The sequence below is a fragment of the Clarias gariepinus genome, chromosome 2, assembly GCF_024256425.1.
Source record: "Clarias gariepinus isolate MV-2021 ecotype Netherlands chromosome 2, CGAR_prim_01v2, whole genome shotgun sequence".
In the NCBI taxonomy this organism is placed as follows: domain Eukaryota; kingdom Metazoa; phylum Chordata; class Actinopteri; order Siluriformes; family Clariidae; genus Clarias; species Clarias gariepinus.
This window is the reverse complement of record NC_071101.1, coordinates 28836695-28852016: the sequence shown is the minus strand read 5'-3', so window position 1 is coordinate 28852016 and position 15322 is coordinate 28836695. Positions and strand designations below refer to the sequence as shown.

The window sequence follows — 15322 nt, the reverse complement described above, 5'->3', positions numbered from 1 at the left end:
TAGGAGACATAATTCTGCTCACTGTACTTGTACATCCGTCCAGTAACCTCTCGAGTCAAAATCGGGACCGTGGAGGCCAGTGATGATTACCAGTGTATTTATTTTTATTTTTACGACCGTGAAAATTAATCACACACTTCGGGCAATTTGGGAACGACAGTTGGCCTAATCTGCATGACTTTGGGAGGAAACCTGGTTGGTTAGCAGGGGTATAAATCCACGAACACGGCCCCTGAAGGTGCAAGGCACCGCTGCATCCAATAAGCCACCATGCTTACACAGGCACATACTACATGTGTCATATACTTGCAATTTTTACAACAAACATAATAATCGCAAAATTGGAAGAAAAAAATCACCTAATCAATCAAATCCCTCTGACGTGTAATAATAACCTCCCTTCCTCCGGGATGACGGTCCACTAGATTTTCTAATGGCTGTGGAGATTTATTTGTTTATTTATTAGTGGCCATTAGTGGAGTCCCTATTGGGCAAGGAGGTTTACACTGCAGTCAGTCTTCCAGTTCATCATTAATGTGCCCATTGACGTTGAGGTTGCGGCTCTGTGCAGGTCACTTAAATTCTTTTACTCCATCCCTGACAAATCTGACAATGTTTTTTTTAAAGCATAATGGCATTGTCATGCAAACATACAAAGCCACACTGTATTTTATCTTTAATTAAACTTTTTATTATTATCATTATTATTGTTGTTGTTGTTGTTGTTGTTGTTGCTATGTTTTTAATGAAATCTATTTTTTTTGCCTTTGAATGTTTTGGATTTTACACCAATTCGGTACCATTAACATTTTAGAAAAACAGTATTTATACTACAGCAAGCCTGAAGGCCTGAGGAGTGTTGCTTACAATGAACATTATTTATAGCCACAGACTACATAGGTGTGCTTAAGACTATAGCTTTAAATTCAGCAGAATAACAAGCACACATGATCTCTATAGTATCTGTGTCTGTACTCTGATGCTCTGGGTAAACCTGATATGATAACCTGGATATGGCCTAAACTGGATGTTTTCTTTTTCTTTTTTAAATAGAGACGGACATAGAAATGTTTTAATTCTGCGTAAAGACACACACACACACACACACACACACACACGCACACACACACACAGGTAAGTATGAAAAAAATTATCCTGTAAATTCTCACTAATGAATATGATCTTCATCTCTTACTGCTTTCATGCTTAGTAATAAATATGCATGTTATAAATGCATGTAATATATTTATTTTAGGTTAATTAAATATAAATAAAAATTGCTATACACTAAAAAATATTTGAATGATTTTTGTATACATTTAAAGACTTAGCCTAACATGGAAATATTTAGATTATGTTTGTAATAAAAAGAAAAAATCTTGTTGAGAGATCCCCAGAATTTGTTTTACAATTAATTGATCGCATGGCTGGAGATATATAATATATGTGTGTGTGTGTGTGTGTGTATATATATTACTTGTGTGTGTGTGTGTGTGTGTGTGTGTGTGTGTTTTGTACTTATATGAGGCTCGATCCGATCAGGATAGTGGTGCACTGGGTGTTCTGGTGTCTTTCAATTGTGGCCACTGAATTTGTGATTTTTCTTCAATTTGTGCACTGGCTTTTCTGTGGGATCTGACCAAATTGGCTGATTTTGGTCCCTGTGGGTTAAGTGCACTTTAGATGCTCATGATGCTCACCGGTTTGCTGGAATATGATTAAAAGTCAGTGTTATTCAATTCATCTGGAGGTAGTGTAGTGATGCATTTTTGTGCAAGCAGGTTGGGGATTTGTCTTGTGCACATAAAATATACCCTAAACCTACTGTAGGTGCATAGGTTATATTGTGGCTGATCAGTGTATGTAACCAGAATACAGAATACCTACAGAGAGAGACAAATATGTTGTTCTATTTTATAGAACAACATTTTAAAATATTTCTGACAGTTATTCAAATAGCGCTGCAATGTTATTTCTTAATGCATCAGTTTATTTTGTTAAAAGCCACTACTTTGTGGGAATTATAAAAAAATCATTACTTTAAATCAGATTCATGTTTCTGAACCATTTTCTTACCTCACTGTCTTAAGGTTTTAAAACCTTTTAATCTAATCTTAAGGAGATTAACTTAAACTAAATCCTGGTGGTACATAAAAGACCCCGGGGTCTATAGAGACTAAAATGTGACAAATCACACAGGTTGGCAGATTTTACTGTACATAATTAAGAATATATGTATCTGACATATCTGTGTGATTATAAACTAATTTTGTAAATATGTAATTAGATTTTTAGCACTGTTTCAGTAAAAATGGTTCTGTAGGCCAATAAATGTTCATTAATGTTCTGTTTAAAAGGATTATATTGATTCAAATGATTACATGGTGTATAAATATACAGAGCTGGCCAAAAGTATTGAGAGAAAAGTGAAAATGCATTAATGACATTCTCACATTTTTAAAATAAGGAAAATCAAGATCATATATGTATTTTTTTTAATCTTACATGATGCAATTACTATACACTAACAGTATTTAGTATGAAGTTTTTTTTTTTTCAAAACCTGCTGGATCTAGCTGTGCATAAAGTCAAAAGGATGTCCGCAGTCTTTTGGTATAATTCGCTCAATCCATGCCTGCTTGATTGCTTTTTGACAATCATGTGCAGAAAATGGTTTCTTGACTGCTACTACCTTATTCATTATTGTGCAGCAGTTTCCTGTTAGGTTTAAGGCTGGAGATGACCCAGGCCATGGCTGGACACCATTGTCACATATCAGTTTTTTACCAGTTTTAATATAATCAGCACAACTCTTCTGTCAGACAGACTTGAATTAATTAGTGGCACTGTATTGTGCACACGATGAACTATTAAACACATGTTTTATAGGCACATGTTGTTTTAATACTTTTGCTCATCATTGTTGATTGTGCCCAAAAGACAGTATACTGTGTCTGTTACTTCTAATAAATCAGACGAAAAATGAAGTATTCTTGGTATTTTAACCCCCATGAAATCCCACTGTCCTTATATGAGGGCATCATACAGTATGTTCTCCCAAATACACACTGTGTATATTCTTATAAGATCCTGATATACAGTAAGAATCCTGATATAAGGACAATTGGTTATTCTCTTTTTTGTTAAATTTCTTTCTGTTTAAAGACTTGGATTGAATTCAATAGGAAATAAACAAAAACAGTGAGGATAAATTCCAAGAAAAACAATAGTTGCTAATAAACTGAATTTTTTTTATATATATATCAACACCCTCAATTGGGATGGTGGATCTACTTAAGGATAACTGCAGGTGGTTCAAGATCAGGGGTTGAAATGTTTCTATACTCCTGCTGAGAATTTTTCCATATAAACTGACTGGATATCAAAACTTTAAATGTATTTAAGCATGGTAAACTTATTTAAATCTGAAATATTGTAGTCATGTGGTCCTAGTTTTATTCATACATTTTTTTATATTTGTTTCATTAAATCTTTACACTGTATTTCGGTAAAGTGTTGCATTCTGTAGCTCCTTTGCAACATTCGCCATTGTCTCAAAGCATCTTTTCTACTGAAACCTGCTTACTTGGGTAACCAATTCAAGAGACAGGTCAGCAGACAGTAAATCAGGGATTAAGTCTTTGCTGTAATACTACACTAAAGAAAAAAGCACCAACGGAAAGACCCAGACAGTATGAAGAGTACAGCATATAAATAACTTTAGTCCTGCTTCCCCCACCCGAGCTTACCCGCACTGCACGTGCTGGTTTACCTGAAGCTGTCTGAGATGGTAATCTACTCAGAAAGTAGGTCAGAAGAGAAACAGGGCACGATTTGATGTCTCTATGAAAACAATGAAAAGAGGCAAACATCAAGCTTAAAGCTCATCAAGCTTGGGGAGTAACATGCTCATACAGTTGTAATAGAAGTTTTAAGTACTGGAATAGTACTGTTTTGCATGAATAACTGTATGTCAATTATCTGCACAAGTAATTTCCTAGTCTACTGCAACATGCATAGGTTTAGTAATATCAAATATTTTTCCCCTCAAGTACAAATAAAACCTGATCAATCGATCATCCACTCACAGCACCTATCCTAACCAAATGGTTTCTTCCAGCACTGCACTGTGTCCCCCCCCGCCTTCCCCCCATGCCATCCCCCCGCCCCTGCGCATGCATGTAGAAGTGGTTCAGTCTCGGTTTGCATTAGTGGTGTGGGAGTGAGTGTGAAGTCAGTCTGGGACATCTGTAAAGACAGGACCACAGGGCTGAATGTGCACCTGTATGAATTGTGTAAGAGGATAGCGCTGTGGCACTTACTGATCAAAGGACAGTTGACAGAACTAAACTAAAACTGCAGCAGTCATGTTTTGTGCATTTCCTGGCCCAGGATCAGCCAGCAATTCCCTTATGTATCACTATAGCAGTGGAAAAGAGGTAAGTTGTAAAATCTTTGTGAGCTGAAGGAGATTCAGTCATTGTGTGTTTATTAGCATATTGACATATTCCACTGGAGAATGTGTCACGCAGGGATTCTTATATTCTTTTCTAGCACATACTTAATGTGTGTCTGTGTAAATGTGCACCCGTCCATGTGTATGTGTGCCTTTCCATGATTACGGCACATTATAAGTGTGTGAGATCTGTCATACAGTAGTACATGTTACAACAGACCAGATCGTGTACTCTCAGGTCAGCAATGCTTTTCATCTGGCTCAGGTAGGAAGCCTTAGTCTTGAAGGACAGCATTCATGCGTACTGTCGCTCAACATTTCAAGCCTGTGAAATGCCATACTTGTTTCAATCAATCAAGGCTTTTATTTGTTTACATGGCATAGTTTCAATAGTCCCAAATCAAGTGTGTCTTAAAAGTGCAAGCCCAGCTGTAGAAGAAAGTGAGCCATGAATCGAAATGCCCTGGTTGGTATGTGGCTGAATCCTGGCAGATGTTTTTCCCCAGAGCTCTCCACCCCATTACAACAGTGTACAGCCCCTTTCTTTGATCTGCACCATGGTAAGTGCCTCCAGACGGGCATGGATGACACAGAGCAAAGGGGAAAAATTAGTTGCATATGTGTAGGGCTGATTTGGGTTTGAACAAAAATTTTGGGCCAGCTAGTCAGTAGGCTTTGATGAAATGTTTTATTGAATCCAGGCTTTATATGCCACGAAACTGTTATTTTGTGTTTTGAAATGCATTCCTGCGCAGTGCCACCTCGTTTCTCTTGAGTATTTTTTTCTAGTGCTGTTTTCACTGGCACCCGCATATGCTTGCTGAGCTTCGTAACTCATAGAAGCCCACTGCCTGACTGCTTTGATTTTTGTCTCATGAAGAACTTTGATATCTGATCATATATTGTGTCCTGGATTCGTGTCTTGCCTTAAGACCTTTTCTGTCCTTCTTGACTGCTGCGATAGGCCCCATGCTTACATTTTTACCTCTAAGGGGTAGAGAGGTCATGCCATGGGGTGTTAAGATTATTACGGGTCACTTAGTCAGCCGTGGCCGACTATTGGCAATTGTGTTGATCCTGCACCATATGCTGTGCGCTGTGGGTTAGCCCAAGATCTGTCTGATCCAGCCAATCAAGGGCAGTGCTGTGTTTTCTTGGTCAGAAGTCTATATGAATGGGACCAGAAGATTTCTCCGTGACGCCAAGGGTGATTGTGAATGTTTAAGGCCATTGTCCAGGCAATGCACCTGTCATTCATGATGTCCAGGGGAGGCAAGGGGTTGGAGGTGATGGTAGGTTTGGGGGTCTACTGCTTGGCCCCAGCATTACACGAGAGAAGGGAAATGCAATCAAAGATTAAGGCAGGTGCAGAGCAGCATCAAAGTAGGCTCTGTGGTTCGTTTTTTAAAATATATTTTTATGTAATAAAATATTACAACTACTATCACTACTACTACTACTACTACTACTACTACTACTAATAATAATAATAATAATAATGATAATAAGGTAATTTTTATTATCAAAATCTTAATGCACTTAAAGACAAACTAACTGAATAATTAGATAGATAGATAGATAGATAGATAGATAGATAGATAGATAGATAGATAAACAGATAGATAGATAGATAGATAGATAGATAGATAGATAGATAGATAGATAGATAGATAGATAGATAGATAGATAATTGTTAAAATACCTAGTACAGGACTATTTGTAACTACAACTACAACATTAATAAAATAACTTAACACATATCTCAAATAAAATAATAAATAAGCAATTTTAAACAGGTAGATGTTTGATCTGGATTTAAAAACATTAAAATCCAAAAGTGTTCTTTAGTTAGGTTCTTTAGAAATCCTTGAAGTTTCTATTTCAAAATCAAATAAACAAAAGATTCTATTCAGAAACCTTTAAAAACATTTGATTTTCTAAAAGATTAGTAGTAGAGCCATGTAATACATTTATATATATATTTATAGCACTTTATATAAAATATTCACAATTATATATATGTCCTAAAGCAGGGAATATAAGTCGTTTGCTGGCAGTGTAAATCTCTTAGTTAACCTGTCAAAGAATATAGGACTGTTCCATTGCTTTTTTCTTTCTTTTTCCATTCCCTGTAATTGTTCCATTTCCTTTCCATCCATGCTTTTCATTTTAGTGTCTTTTTTGTTTTGTTCTTTAATCATCAGGTGTTCTCTCCATCTCCAAACACTGAGGAACCGAAAAGAGATTCCGCTTCATATTCATCATTTAAACTGCCAAGCACAAGCTTCACAGGCCCGTTTTTTGGTAAACTTATCCTTGGTTGTTATATTATCCCACAATGATGACTAATAATTTTCAGACAGTCTTGTTGTTTACATCTGTGTGGGTGAGCAGAGGCTGCTATTGCTTTATTTTAATTCGAAAATGTTTTAATGTGTGTGTGTGTGTGTCTGTGCGTGTGTGTGTGTGTGTGTGTGTGTGTGTGTGTGTCCATGTGTGCGTGCACTGGAGCACAGGGCTTTGCTGTTGAAAAGTGTTTTACTCTCAAGGACGCCTTGGGAGGCAAAATGAAATAAGATAGCCTCTATGTTGTATACACTAGTCCTGTTATAAGGACACACACACACACACACACACACACACACACATGCAGCGTTTGTTTTTGCAGCTGTTTTTGAGGCATTGGTTGGTCCATATTTAAAAAAAAGAAAATCTGACATTCATAGCCAAACCAAAATTTTTTTTTAATTCTTGGAAAAAGAGTTTAGTGCTGTGAATCAGATCCTTCTTTCAGCTTTCTTCTAAACCTTTTGACACCCTGTGGATTACAGCCAAGCAAAATAACACAACTCACTACTTTTATCCTGACCCAAAGAAATCCTACATATTTGATATGACTGTCATGTATGTATTTTGGAAAAATACAATACCTAAAATTATTATGTTGCTTGTATTCACCTAAAGAAGAAAAAAACCTTGTGTACACTGGTCGCTTCAAAATATTGTGTTGTATTCTGTCAGATGGGACAAACAGCTCTACAGACCGCTGGAGCTCAGCCAGCAGGATCAGTCCATCAGGTCACGGAGGCATGCTGGGATCCTCATCATCTAGCCAATCACTGTCTGGGAACAATGGCAACCTGCCAGCGCATGACCGTCTGGTGAGACATGACTTTAAAATGCAATTATGCAGATCCCGAGAGGAGAGTATAGAAAGGAAATGGTAGATTAACCTTTAACAAAAACATTGCACAAATTTCATTCTGATGCAAAGAGGTATTTGAAAACTCGTGTTACAGTAGGTTGAATATATATATATATATATATATATATATATATATATATATATATATATATATATAAACACTTTTCTGCTTGTTTTTAGACCACACTACCAAATTCAGCACCACCTGAAGTCAGCAAGTGTCTTCCACCAGTGTCCTCTTTTCACAGAGGAAGTGGCAGCGCTTCACTTTTTGTTTCTTCACCCCATACAGCACATGCCAGTTTCACAGATCCTCCCATGGGTAACACTTCATGCTTATATGACTGAAATAAGCTTTGCCGATGTGATCTTGAGTTATATTATAATGTATGTTTGTGTTATTCCAGGTGGTCAGGGGAACACAGTCGGCGACTCACACACTGGAGATGCTCTCGGGAAAGCCCTGGCTTCTGTAAGAACTCACATACCTCAACAGCTAGTTTAGCTAAAATTACACTATACAGTATTATCTAGAGAAGGAAAGTAAGCATTAACGGGTAATGTGGTGGAATATTACACCTTTCCATATCCCCATTTCGGGGCATTTCTTTAATGTGTTTTTGTGAATAATGTACAGCTGAAAAGTAGGTGCATATATCATTTTTGAAATATTGCACTAGAATAGTTTTTTTAATATTATTATACTGGCACACACAAGTTTTTGGATGTTATAGTTATCAGGATTTATGAAGTGATTTAGTTTAAGACTATTATGCTATTTCTACCATAAAGTTCTAGGGACATGTGAAAAAAGTTTTGTAAGGATGATGAGTTGTGCTTGTTAAGTTGAAGCATTTATAATGTTTAGCAAATGTGACTATGGGAACATGATATTATATAAATAAATATATGCCTAAAATATTTTAAGCCTCAAGCAAGAAGATAATCATATGAAAATAATATTAACCAGCTTCACATTACAAATAGGATTGATTTACGGTCTTGGATTACTGTCATGAAAAATAAAACTGATTAAAACTCCAAAATATTGGATTATTTAATGATACTAGAAATATATTTAAAACTTTCATGCATAGATATATTTGCTAACCTCTACTCCACCGTAAATGCAGTACTGTACAAAAATCAGGCATAATGAAACTAAATCAGTCTCTGTATCAGCTTTGTGGACCGTTCATTTTTAGGTACCATTTGAGTAGTTTTAAAAATAAATTAGCTACTAAGTATTACTGAGCATCCTTCAGAACCACCCACAGTTCTTCTGGGGACTTTGACTGTTGCACATGCTTCTTTTTTTTTTTTTTTGCATACAAATTCCAGAAGCTTCCTTTTATAAGGAATTATAAGTGGTCAAATATTTTTCCATACTATTAAATTTTTTGTTGAAATACTAATCACAAATGTTTTGTACTGACCTAATAATAAAGTCCTAAAATCTTTGGCGAAGTTTGAACTATAAAAACTAGGGTGTCTAGGACTTTTGAACATTACTGTACATCTATTTGGAAAAAGAAAATGTGATTAAAAGTGAAAAATCACTGAGGTTGAGGTCACTGGTTTAAATCCTCCTCCTCCTTAAATTCTTTCTTTTTTTTCCTTTTACTGTGTTAGATTTATTCTCCTGATCACACCAGTAACAGTTATCCATCCAGTTCCTCCACACAAGGGAGATCACCATCACCACTGGCTGCTTCCACTCTGTCAACAGGTTAAGCACTTTCTGCCTTTCAGATTTTAAATAGATAGTATATAGTATAATATTAAATATAAAATAACATTTTGCTAAAGCTGCTTATATATAAGAGAAGGTAGTCAACTAAAGTAAGAGCACACTATTTAGCATTTACACTATATGCAAATTGAAGTGTGATTGAATTGAAGTGAGATCTGACCTCAACCTAGGATTAACAGGAACACTACACCCCTGACCTCATCATCTGAGATCAGTGCCTGACCTCACTAATGCTCTTTGGCTGAATGAACACAAATCCTCACAGCCATGCTCAAAAAAACTTAAGGAAAGCCTTCTCAGGAAGGAAACCAAAAAAATGTTTGTCTTTGATTATGTGATGAGTACATGTTGGAGTGATGGTAAGGTGTCTGCATACTTTTGGCTATGCAGTATAATAAAGAACACTGAATGATATAAACAGAAGAATTGGCTTTCAGTCATTTATTAATTACATCTGGTTTATTTGTTTCAGGAGCTAACCAATGGCCTCGATCAGGTGGACAGACAGCACTGCCATCCAGTTATGAGAACTCCATGCAGCCGATGGTGATTTCTGTTAAAACATTTTTTGCTAATCTAGCAATAGCTTTCTAAAAGCATTTTAATACAAATATGTTTTATAAATAATGAAGCCAGCATATTATTCAACCATTTCTCTATCTGCTATGATCATTTTGCAATGAAATAAAACATTAGGTAAGTTTTAGATCTTCATGTTAAATTATAACTATTTTAAATTTCAGGTTGAAGACAGGCTGGACAGATTAGAAGATGTCATTCATGTCCTACGAAACCATGCTGTGGGTGGGACAAATATTAGCCTGACCAACGACATGCGAAGTCTAATCGGACTCACACAGCAAGGACCAATGACAATGAGATCAAACTGCCCCAACATAAGCCTGGTGACGAATGGATTACCAGCTGATGTAAGTCATTGTTTTAATCAAAAGGCATTCATAACAGCTCAAAGCCATAATTTAGAACAATGAGGAGATGATTTTAGATCAGACATTTATCATAAAAATTTTAAAATTACTTTTAAAGGTGTAAATCAGTAGGTTGTTACTTATATCTTAGTTCACACGAGTAAACTGCTGCATGACACCAGGAATATAATGTAACTGATGTCTGAAATGAATTAATGGTTGTAGTTTTAAGAAGCATAATATACTATATCTAAAGCAACCATGATGTTAAAATAAATCTAAAATCTGTAATAAATCCATTGTAGCCATAGCATTAAATAAAATATCAGAGAGCTGCCAAAATGTATCATTTAATGTTTAAATTTGTTCTGATGTAAGCAAAATATGATGTAAAATGATATAAAGATTATCTTTTAAGTAAGACATAGTTGCTTTTTTAATTAATTTAATTTAATATCAGATTTAAGTCATTTTAATTTAACACAAGAAAATACTGTCTGAGACAACATAAGGGAGAAACATTGAGAGGAACCAGATTAAGAAGAGAGGAAGTGTGTTGAGTAAGAATATTTTCTGAATAAGAGTCTTTATGATTACAAAAATAGTTCTTTGATGCAAATCTACATTTTCAGGTGATAATATCCACTAAATAATAGTACTAAATAATGGTGAGACCAAGCAGAAAGCTCCCAGTAGATGTAAAGAATCAGCATAAATTGTGCCAGTCTGGAGTTCGAGAGAAGCCACAGGAGTAGAATGATCATTTAAGTCCAACTGAATGAATAGTTTTTCTGTTGTTTTTCTGACAGGTGTCTGCAGCAGACCTAGGTGAGACTGCTCATTTGGGCACGTACTCTTCTGCTTCTGCATCCTCTTCTGATCTAACTAATCAGGAAGACATCTTCAGAGGTTTCCCTTAAACAGTTCTTGCTTTCTTAAACCCTATTTTTTATCATTATTTCTCTATTTATTTCTGTAGATATAGTACTGTGAAAAAGTCTTGAGCTACCACTAATCTCTTCATATTTTGCCTCCAAAGAGTCAGACTTTCTTGTAATTTTGAGAAATAGTTCTGGCGTTCTGAAGGAATTCTGAAGCAATTTTTTTCCGAGGAAATCTTTGTCTCTGTTTCCATTGCAGCATTCAGCAGTTTCAGATGACTGTTTTAATTAGTCAAGCCACTCATTCAGTCATGAAAACATCTAACTTAAGGCATGAACCAGTGAGAAACAGGTGCAGATGGTGACAGATGATCAGGCCAGTGATTAGTATACTGGTGATGATAAATGCTGGGTGTTTAAAACAGATAAGAGGGGAAATGAGGTTGCTGCTGAGGTTGTTACATAAACAACCAATATTTAAATTGTATCTTTAGGCATTTTGCAGACTGTTTCACTACCAGTAACATGCAACATACAGCATAGCTTTTGTGAAAGCCAGGGCTGCATGGCTATTGCTAGGGAAAGTTTCTCTTTATTCCCATCTCATTCTCTTCATAAGCAAGAGGACTCACAACCTGATTTTTTCTCCCAGGTCTGGCTGCAGGGCTGCTCTCCAGTATGTCCTCTGGGTCTCTGGAAGTAAAAACCGAGCCAAGTGATATGGAAGATTTTCGACTGCACCAGGCCCACCATAGGAACCTGACACACCCGTCTCATTCTAGCCGTCTGTCTCACTCTTCCTCCAGTGGTCCTCACTCTGATGAAGAGAGTGACATCAGAGAGCCTGAAACACCCAGCAACGATCCTGCTAACAGAACCAGGTGACCTTCTCTCATAAACTTATCCTCAATTTTCGTATAACAGGATTGTAATAATATTTGATCAAGCATACAATAGTCTGTTGGTGTAAGTGAAATCTCTCAGAATACCTTTTTTGGTCACTAGAGGGCAACTGCGAACAAGAGTGAAGAAATATCTTGGAGATCAGATTGCTGACTGTAAAGTTTGTGTCTGTATGGGTTTCTTCTGGGTTCTCAGGTTTGCTTACACCTCCCAAGAACATGGCAGTAGATGGATTTGGTACAGTAATTTGCTTCACAACCAATGTTTAAGTCCAACATTCCTGAGATCCCCGCGGGCCCTGACCAGAACAAAATTGTTACTGGTGATAAATGACAGAATTAATGAACAAAATTAAATTATAATGAACATGACTCAGATGGGAGTGTGAGGATTCCTGTACTGTATGTCAGATTTAAAAACAAAATCAACAATTGAAAGACACACAGTCACAGACACTGCAATTTCAAGGCAAATCAGGTCAAAGGTCAAATAATTTAATCACAAACTAGGAGCTGACACGAGAGAAAGAATAAATCAGCAAAATGAACATAACAAACCATGTTCTTTTAATAGATAGTAAAGAAGAAAAATAATGAAAACCGTGGATTCTTCAGAACTCAGGGAGTTGGCCATGTAAAGTGTGTTGCCATTGATTATTTATAATAGGCAGAAAATCAAACCTTTAATGTAAGGAAGGAAGTAATGTCTTACTTCTGACACAGGACAGTTTAACAAAAACAAAATTATTTTACAAATTGGTTTGTAAAATTGGTTTGGTCTTTTTTTTTGCTAAACATTCTGGTGTGCATGTGTGTTTCTTCACAGTAGCATCCTTGAGGATGAACAGCTGACTCCAGAGCAGAAGGCTGAGAGAGAGAGGGAGAGAAGGTTGGCAAATAATGCTCGTGAGCGTCTGCGTGTGAGGGACATCAACGAGGCATTTAAAGAGCTGGGCCGCATGTGTCAGCTGCATTTGAAAAGCGATAAGCCCCAGACCAAACTACTCATCCTGCATCAGGCTGTTGCAGTCATCCTTGGCCTAGAGCAACAAGTCCGGGGTAAGGACTCTTCAATGTTATTTAAACACCTATGAAAGTAAGTTTTAAAAAGGATGAAAAGCATTAAATCCCTAACAATCATGATAACCAGTAAAGGTTTTAAGCTTTGGGATCGATTTAAGATGACTACATTTTGATTAGACACTTTTTAGCCTAGCTATATATCAATTATAATATGTTTATTATAATAGTTGATGTATGGGCTAATGCCTAAGAATAATCTGTGTGATCCATACTTTTCAGAGCGAAACCTGAACCCTAAGACTGCATGCTTGAGGAGAAGAGAGGAGGAGAAGGTGTCAGCCATGACACTGGATCCTCAGTCCATGCATACAGTCATTCATGCAACACAGCCTGATCAAGTCACCGGCCATCTCTGACAGCCTCTGAATGAATGCATACGTGTGTGTGTGTGTGTGTGTGTGTGTGTGTGTGTGTGTGTGTGTGTGAGTGAGTGTGTTGGGGGGTAAAGAACTCTACAGTTTGGTTTAATTCTTTATATAATATTTTGTAATAGCCAGGAATAATGTATATTTTAATTATTCTTCGCTCTCCTGTATAGCACTTTCATTGCAGTTAGCTTTATCATGTGACCTTACGCAATCCCCCTTCCAAAAGAGGAAAGCAAAAATCCCGGTTTTACTGTTTATATATACACAGACACTTGACTAACCCGTTTCCTTGTTTGCATATAGCTTCCTGGAGAGACATTTCTACATTTCCATCAGTTATTGTAGCATTCACCTCCAGTGTACACCCACCTCGTTTCGTATGACTTTAATGCATTAGTTGCATTTTCCGTTGTTTCAACTCTGTCTTTAGTTTCACTATTACATGCGATGTGCATGACGAACACAATGAAGTATGGAACCAAATTCTTGTCTTTTGTTTCTACTTTTTTTTACAAATACATTTTTACATGTAAATGGAAAGACAGTTGTCCTTATGTATACATCTACAAAGTATGTTTAAAATAAAGTATATGGTTGAAAAAATGTTCTTTGGTTGTTTTCTTGATAGTACTAAAAACAATGCCAGCCTCCCAGTTTAGTGCTGAGCTCAGGTTGCTGTTCCTGTTCAGTTTCGCCTGTTCTCCCCGTATGGGTTTGGTATATACATATACAGAATTCATTCATACAGTGTTGTCCTTGTAGTGTGTTCCTCCTTTTCTAATTTGTTTCTTAATAAACCTGTATAAACACTGTAGGTATCAGTTCAAAACAGAAGGTGTGTGCTAAGAAAACCATAGATATTTAGGACAAAATATTAGTTCACAAACATGACAAGTAAAAATTTACAAATCTTTCAGAATAATTTCCCAAGATTGTTTCAAAAAGGGTCTGATTTTAAAAGCGCTGGTCGTACCATACAGCTGAAGGGTTTTAAGTGTTTTTTAACATGCAATTTTATGCAAAATGGTCTCTAAGTGATCACTCAGAATGATGCATTAAGGAAAAAAACATCCAGTGGGCAGCAGTTCTGCAAATACATTGGCAGAAAAGCTGACAAAAAGGTTAAAATTCGTTGTTCAATGACAATAAAGTCTCTTATCTTATCTGACATAAAGCTGAGGCTGCAATGGGAATAGAATCAACAGCAAGAATCCATGCACACTTGCCTTGTGTCAACAGTCTAGGGTGGTGGAGATGGTACAGTGTTGTGAGGAATGTTTTTCTGGCACACTTTTAGCCTGTTAATACAAATAATTATCAAGGCCATCACAGAGTTTCTGACCATGTGCACTACTTTATGACCACAATATTTAATCATCTAATATCTGATTGGCCACAACAATCTAAAACGTATCTAGCAGCTTCTTTCAGCATGATAATTCAAGATTCATCTCAAACTGCTTTTCACTGGCTGTAGTAAAGCAAGAGATTCACAGCATGAAAGAACATCTGAAAAATCTACAGGAATTGTATGATGCAATCATGTCAACATGAACCAGAATCTCAACGGAATGTTTCCAACATCTTGTGGAATCCATGCCATGAAAAACTGCAGCTGTTTTAAGAGCACAGGGAGGATCGGCCAGTATCAGATAGTGTTTCTAAAAAAGTGTTCAGTTAGTGGAAATTTTAACACATTGTAACCGGGGGAGGGTAGAAAGTTCTGGAACAAAATGTAATGTTTT

At 36.5% G+C, this 15322-nt stretch overlaps 1 protein-coding gene across 4 annotated transcripts; it reads left to right on the top strand.

Annotated features, from left to right (window-relative positions):
- The first annotated feature begins 4233 nt into the window (after nt 1-4233).
- Nucleotides 4234-14115, top strand: LOC128544846 (transcription factor 12-like). 4 transcript variants are annotated; one of them, XM_053515147.1, is made up of 12 exons: nt 4234-4439; nt 6661-6760; nt 7478-7617; nt 7842-7983; nt 8069-8133; nt 9294-9390; nt 9887-9960; nt 10158-10343; nt 11153-11252; nt 11877-12105; nt 12953-13185; nt 13429-14110. In XM_053515147.1, the coding sequence occupies exons 1-12, from the start codon at nt 4368-4370 to the stop codon at nt 13563-13565; spliced, it is 1575 nt and encodes a 524-aa protein (XP_053371122.1). In that variant the 5' UTR covers nt 4234-4367; the 3' UTR covers nt 13566-14110. The 4 variants fall into 4 exon arrangements, with proteins under 4 accessions (XP_053371122.1, XP_053371130.1, XP_053371139.1 ...); XM_053515155.1 differs by lacking the exon at nt 4234-4439 and adding an exon at nt 5645-5748 and having other exon boundaries at nt 12956-13185; nt 13429-14115; XM_053515164.1 differs by lacking the exon at nt 4234-4439 and adding an exon at nt 5645-5748 and having other exon boundaries at nt 11153-11171; nt 13429-14111.
- The last annotated feature ends 1207 nt before the right edge of the window (nt 14116-15322 follow it).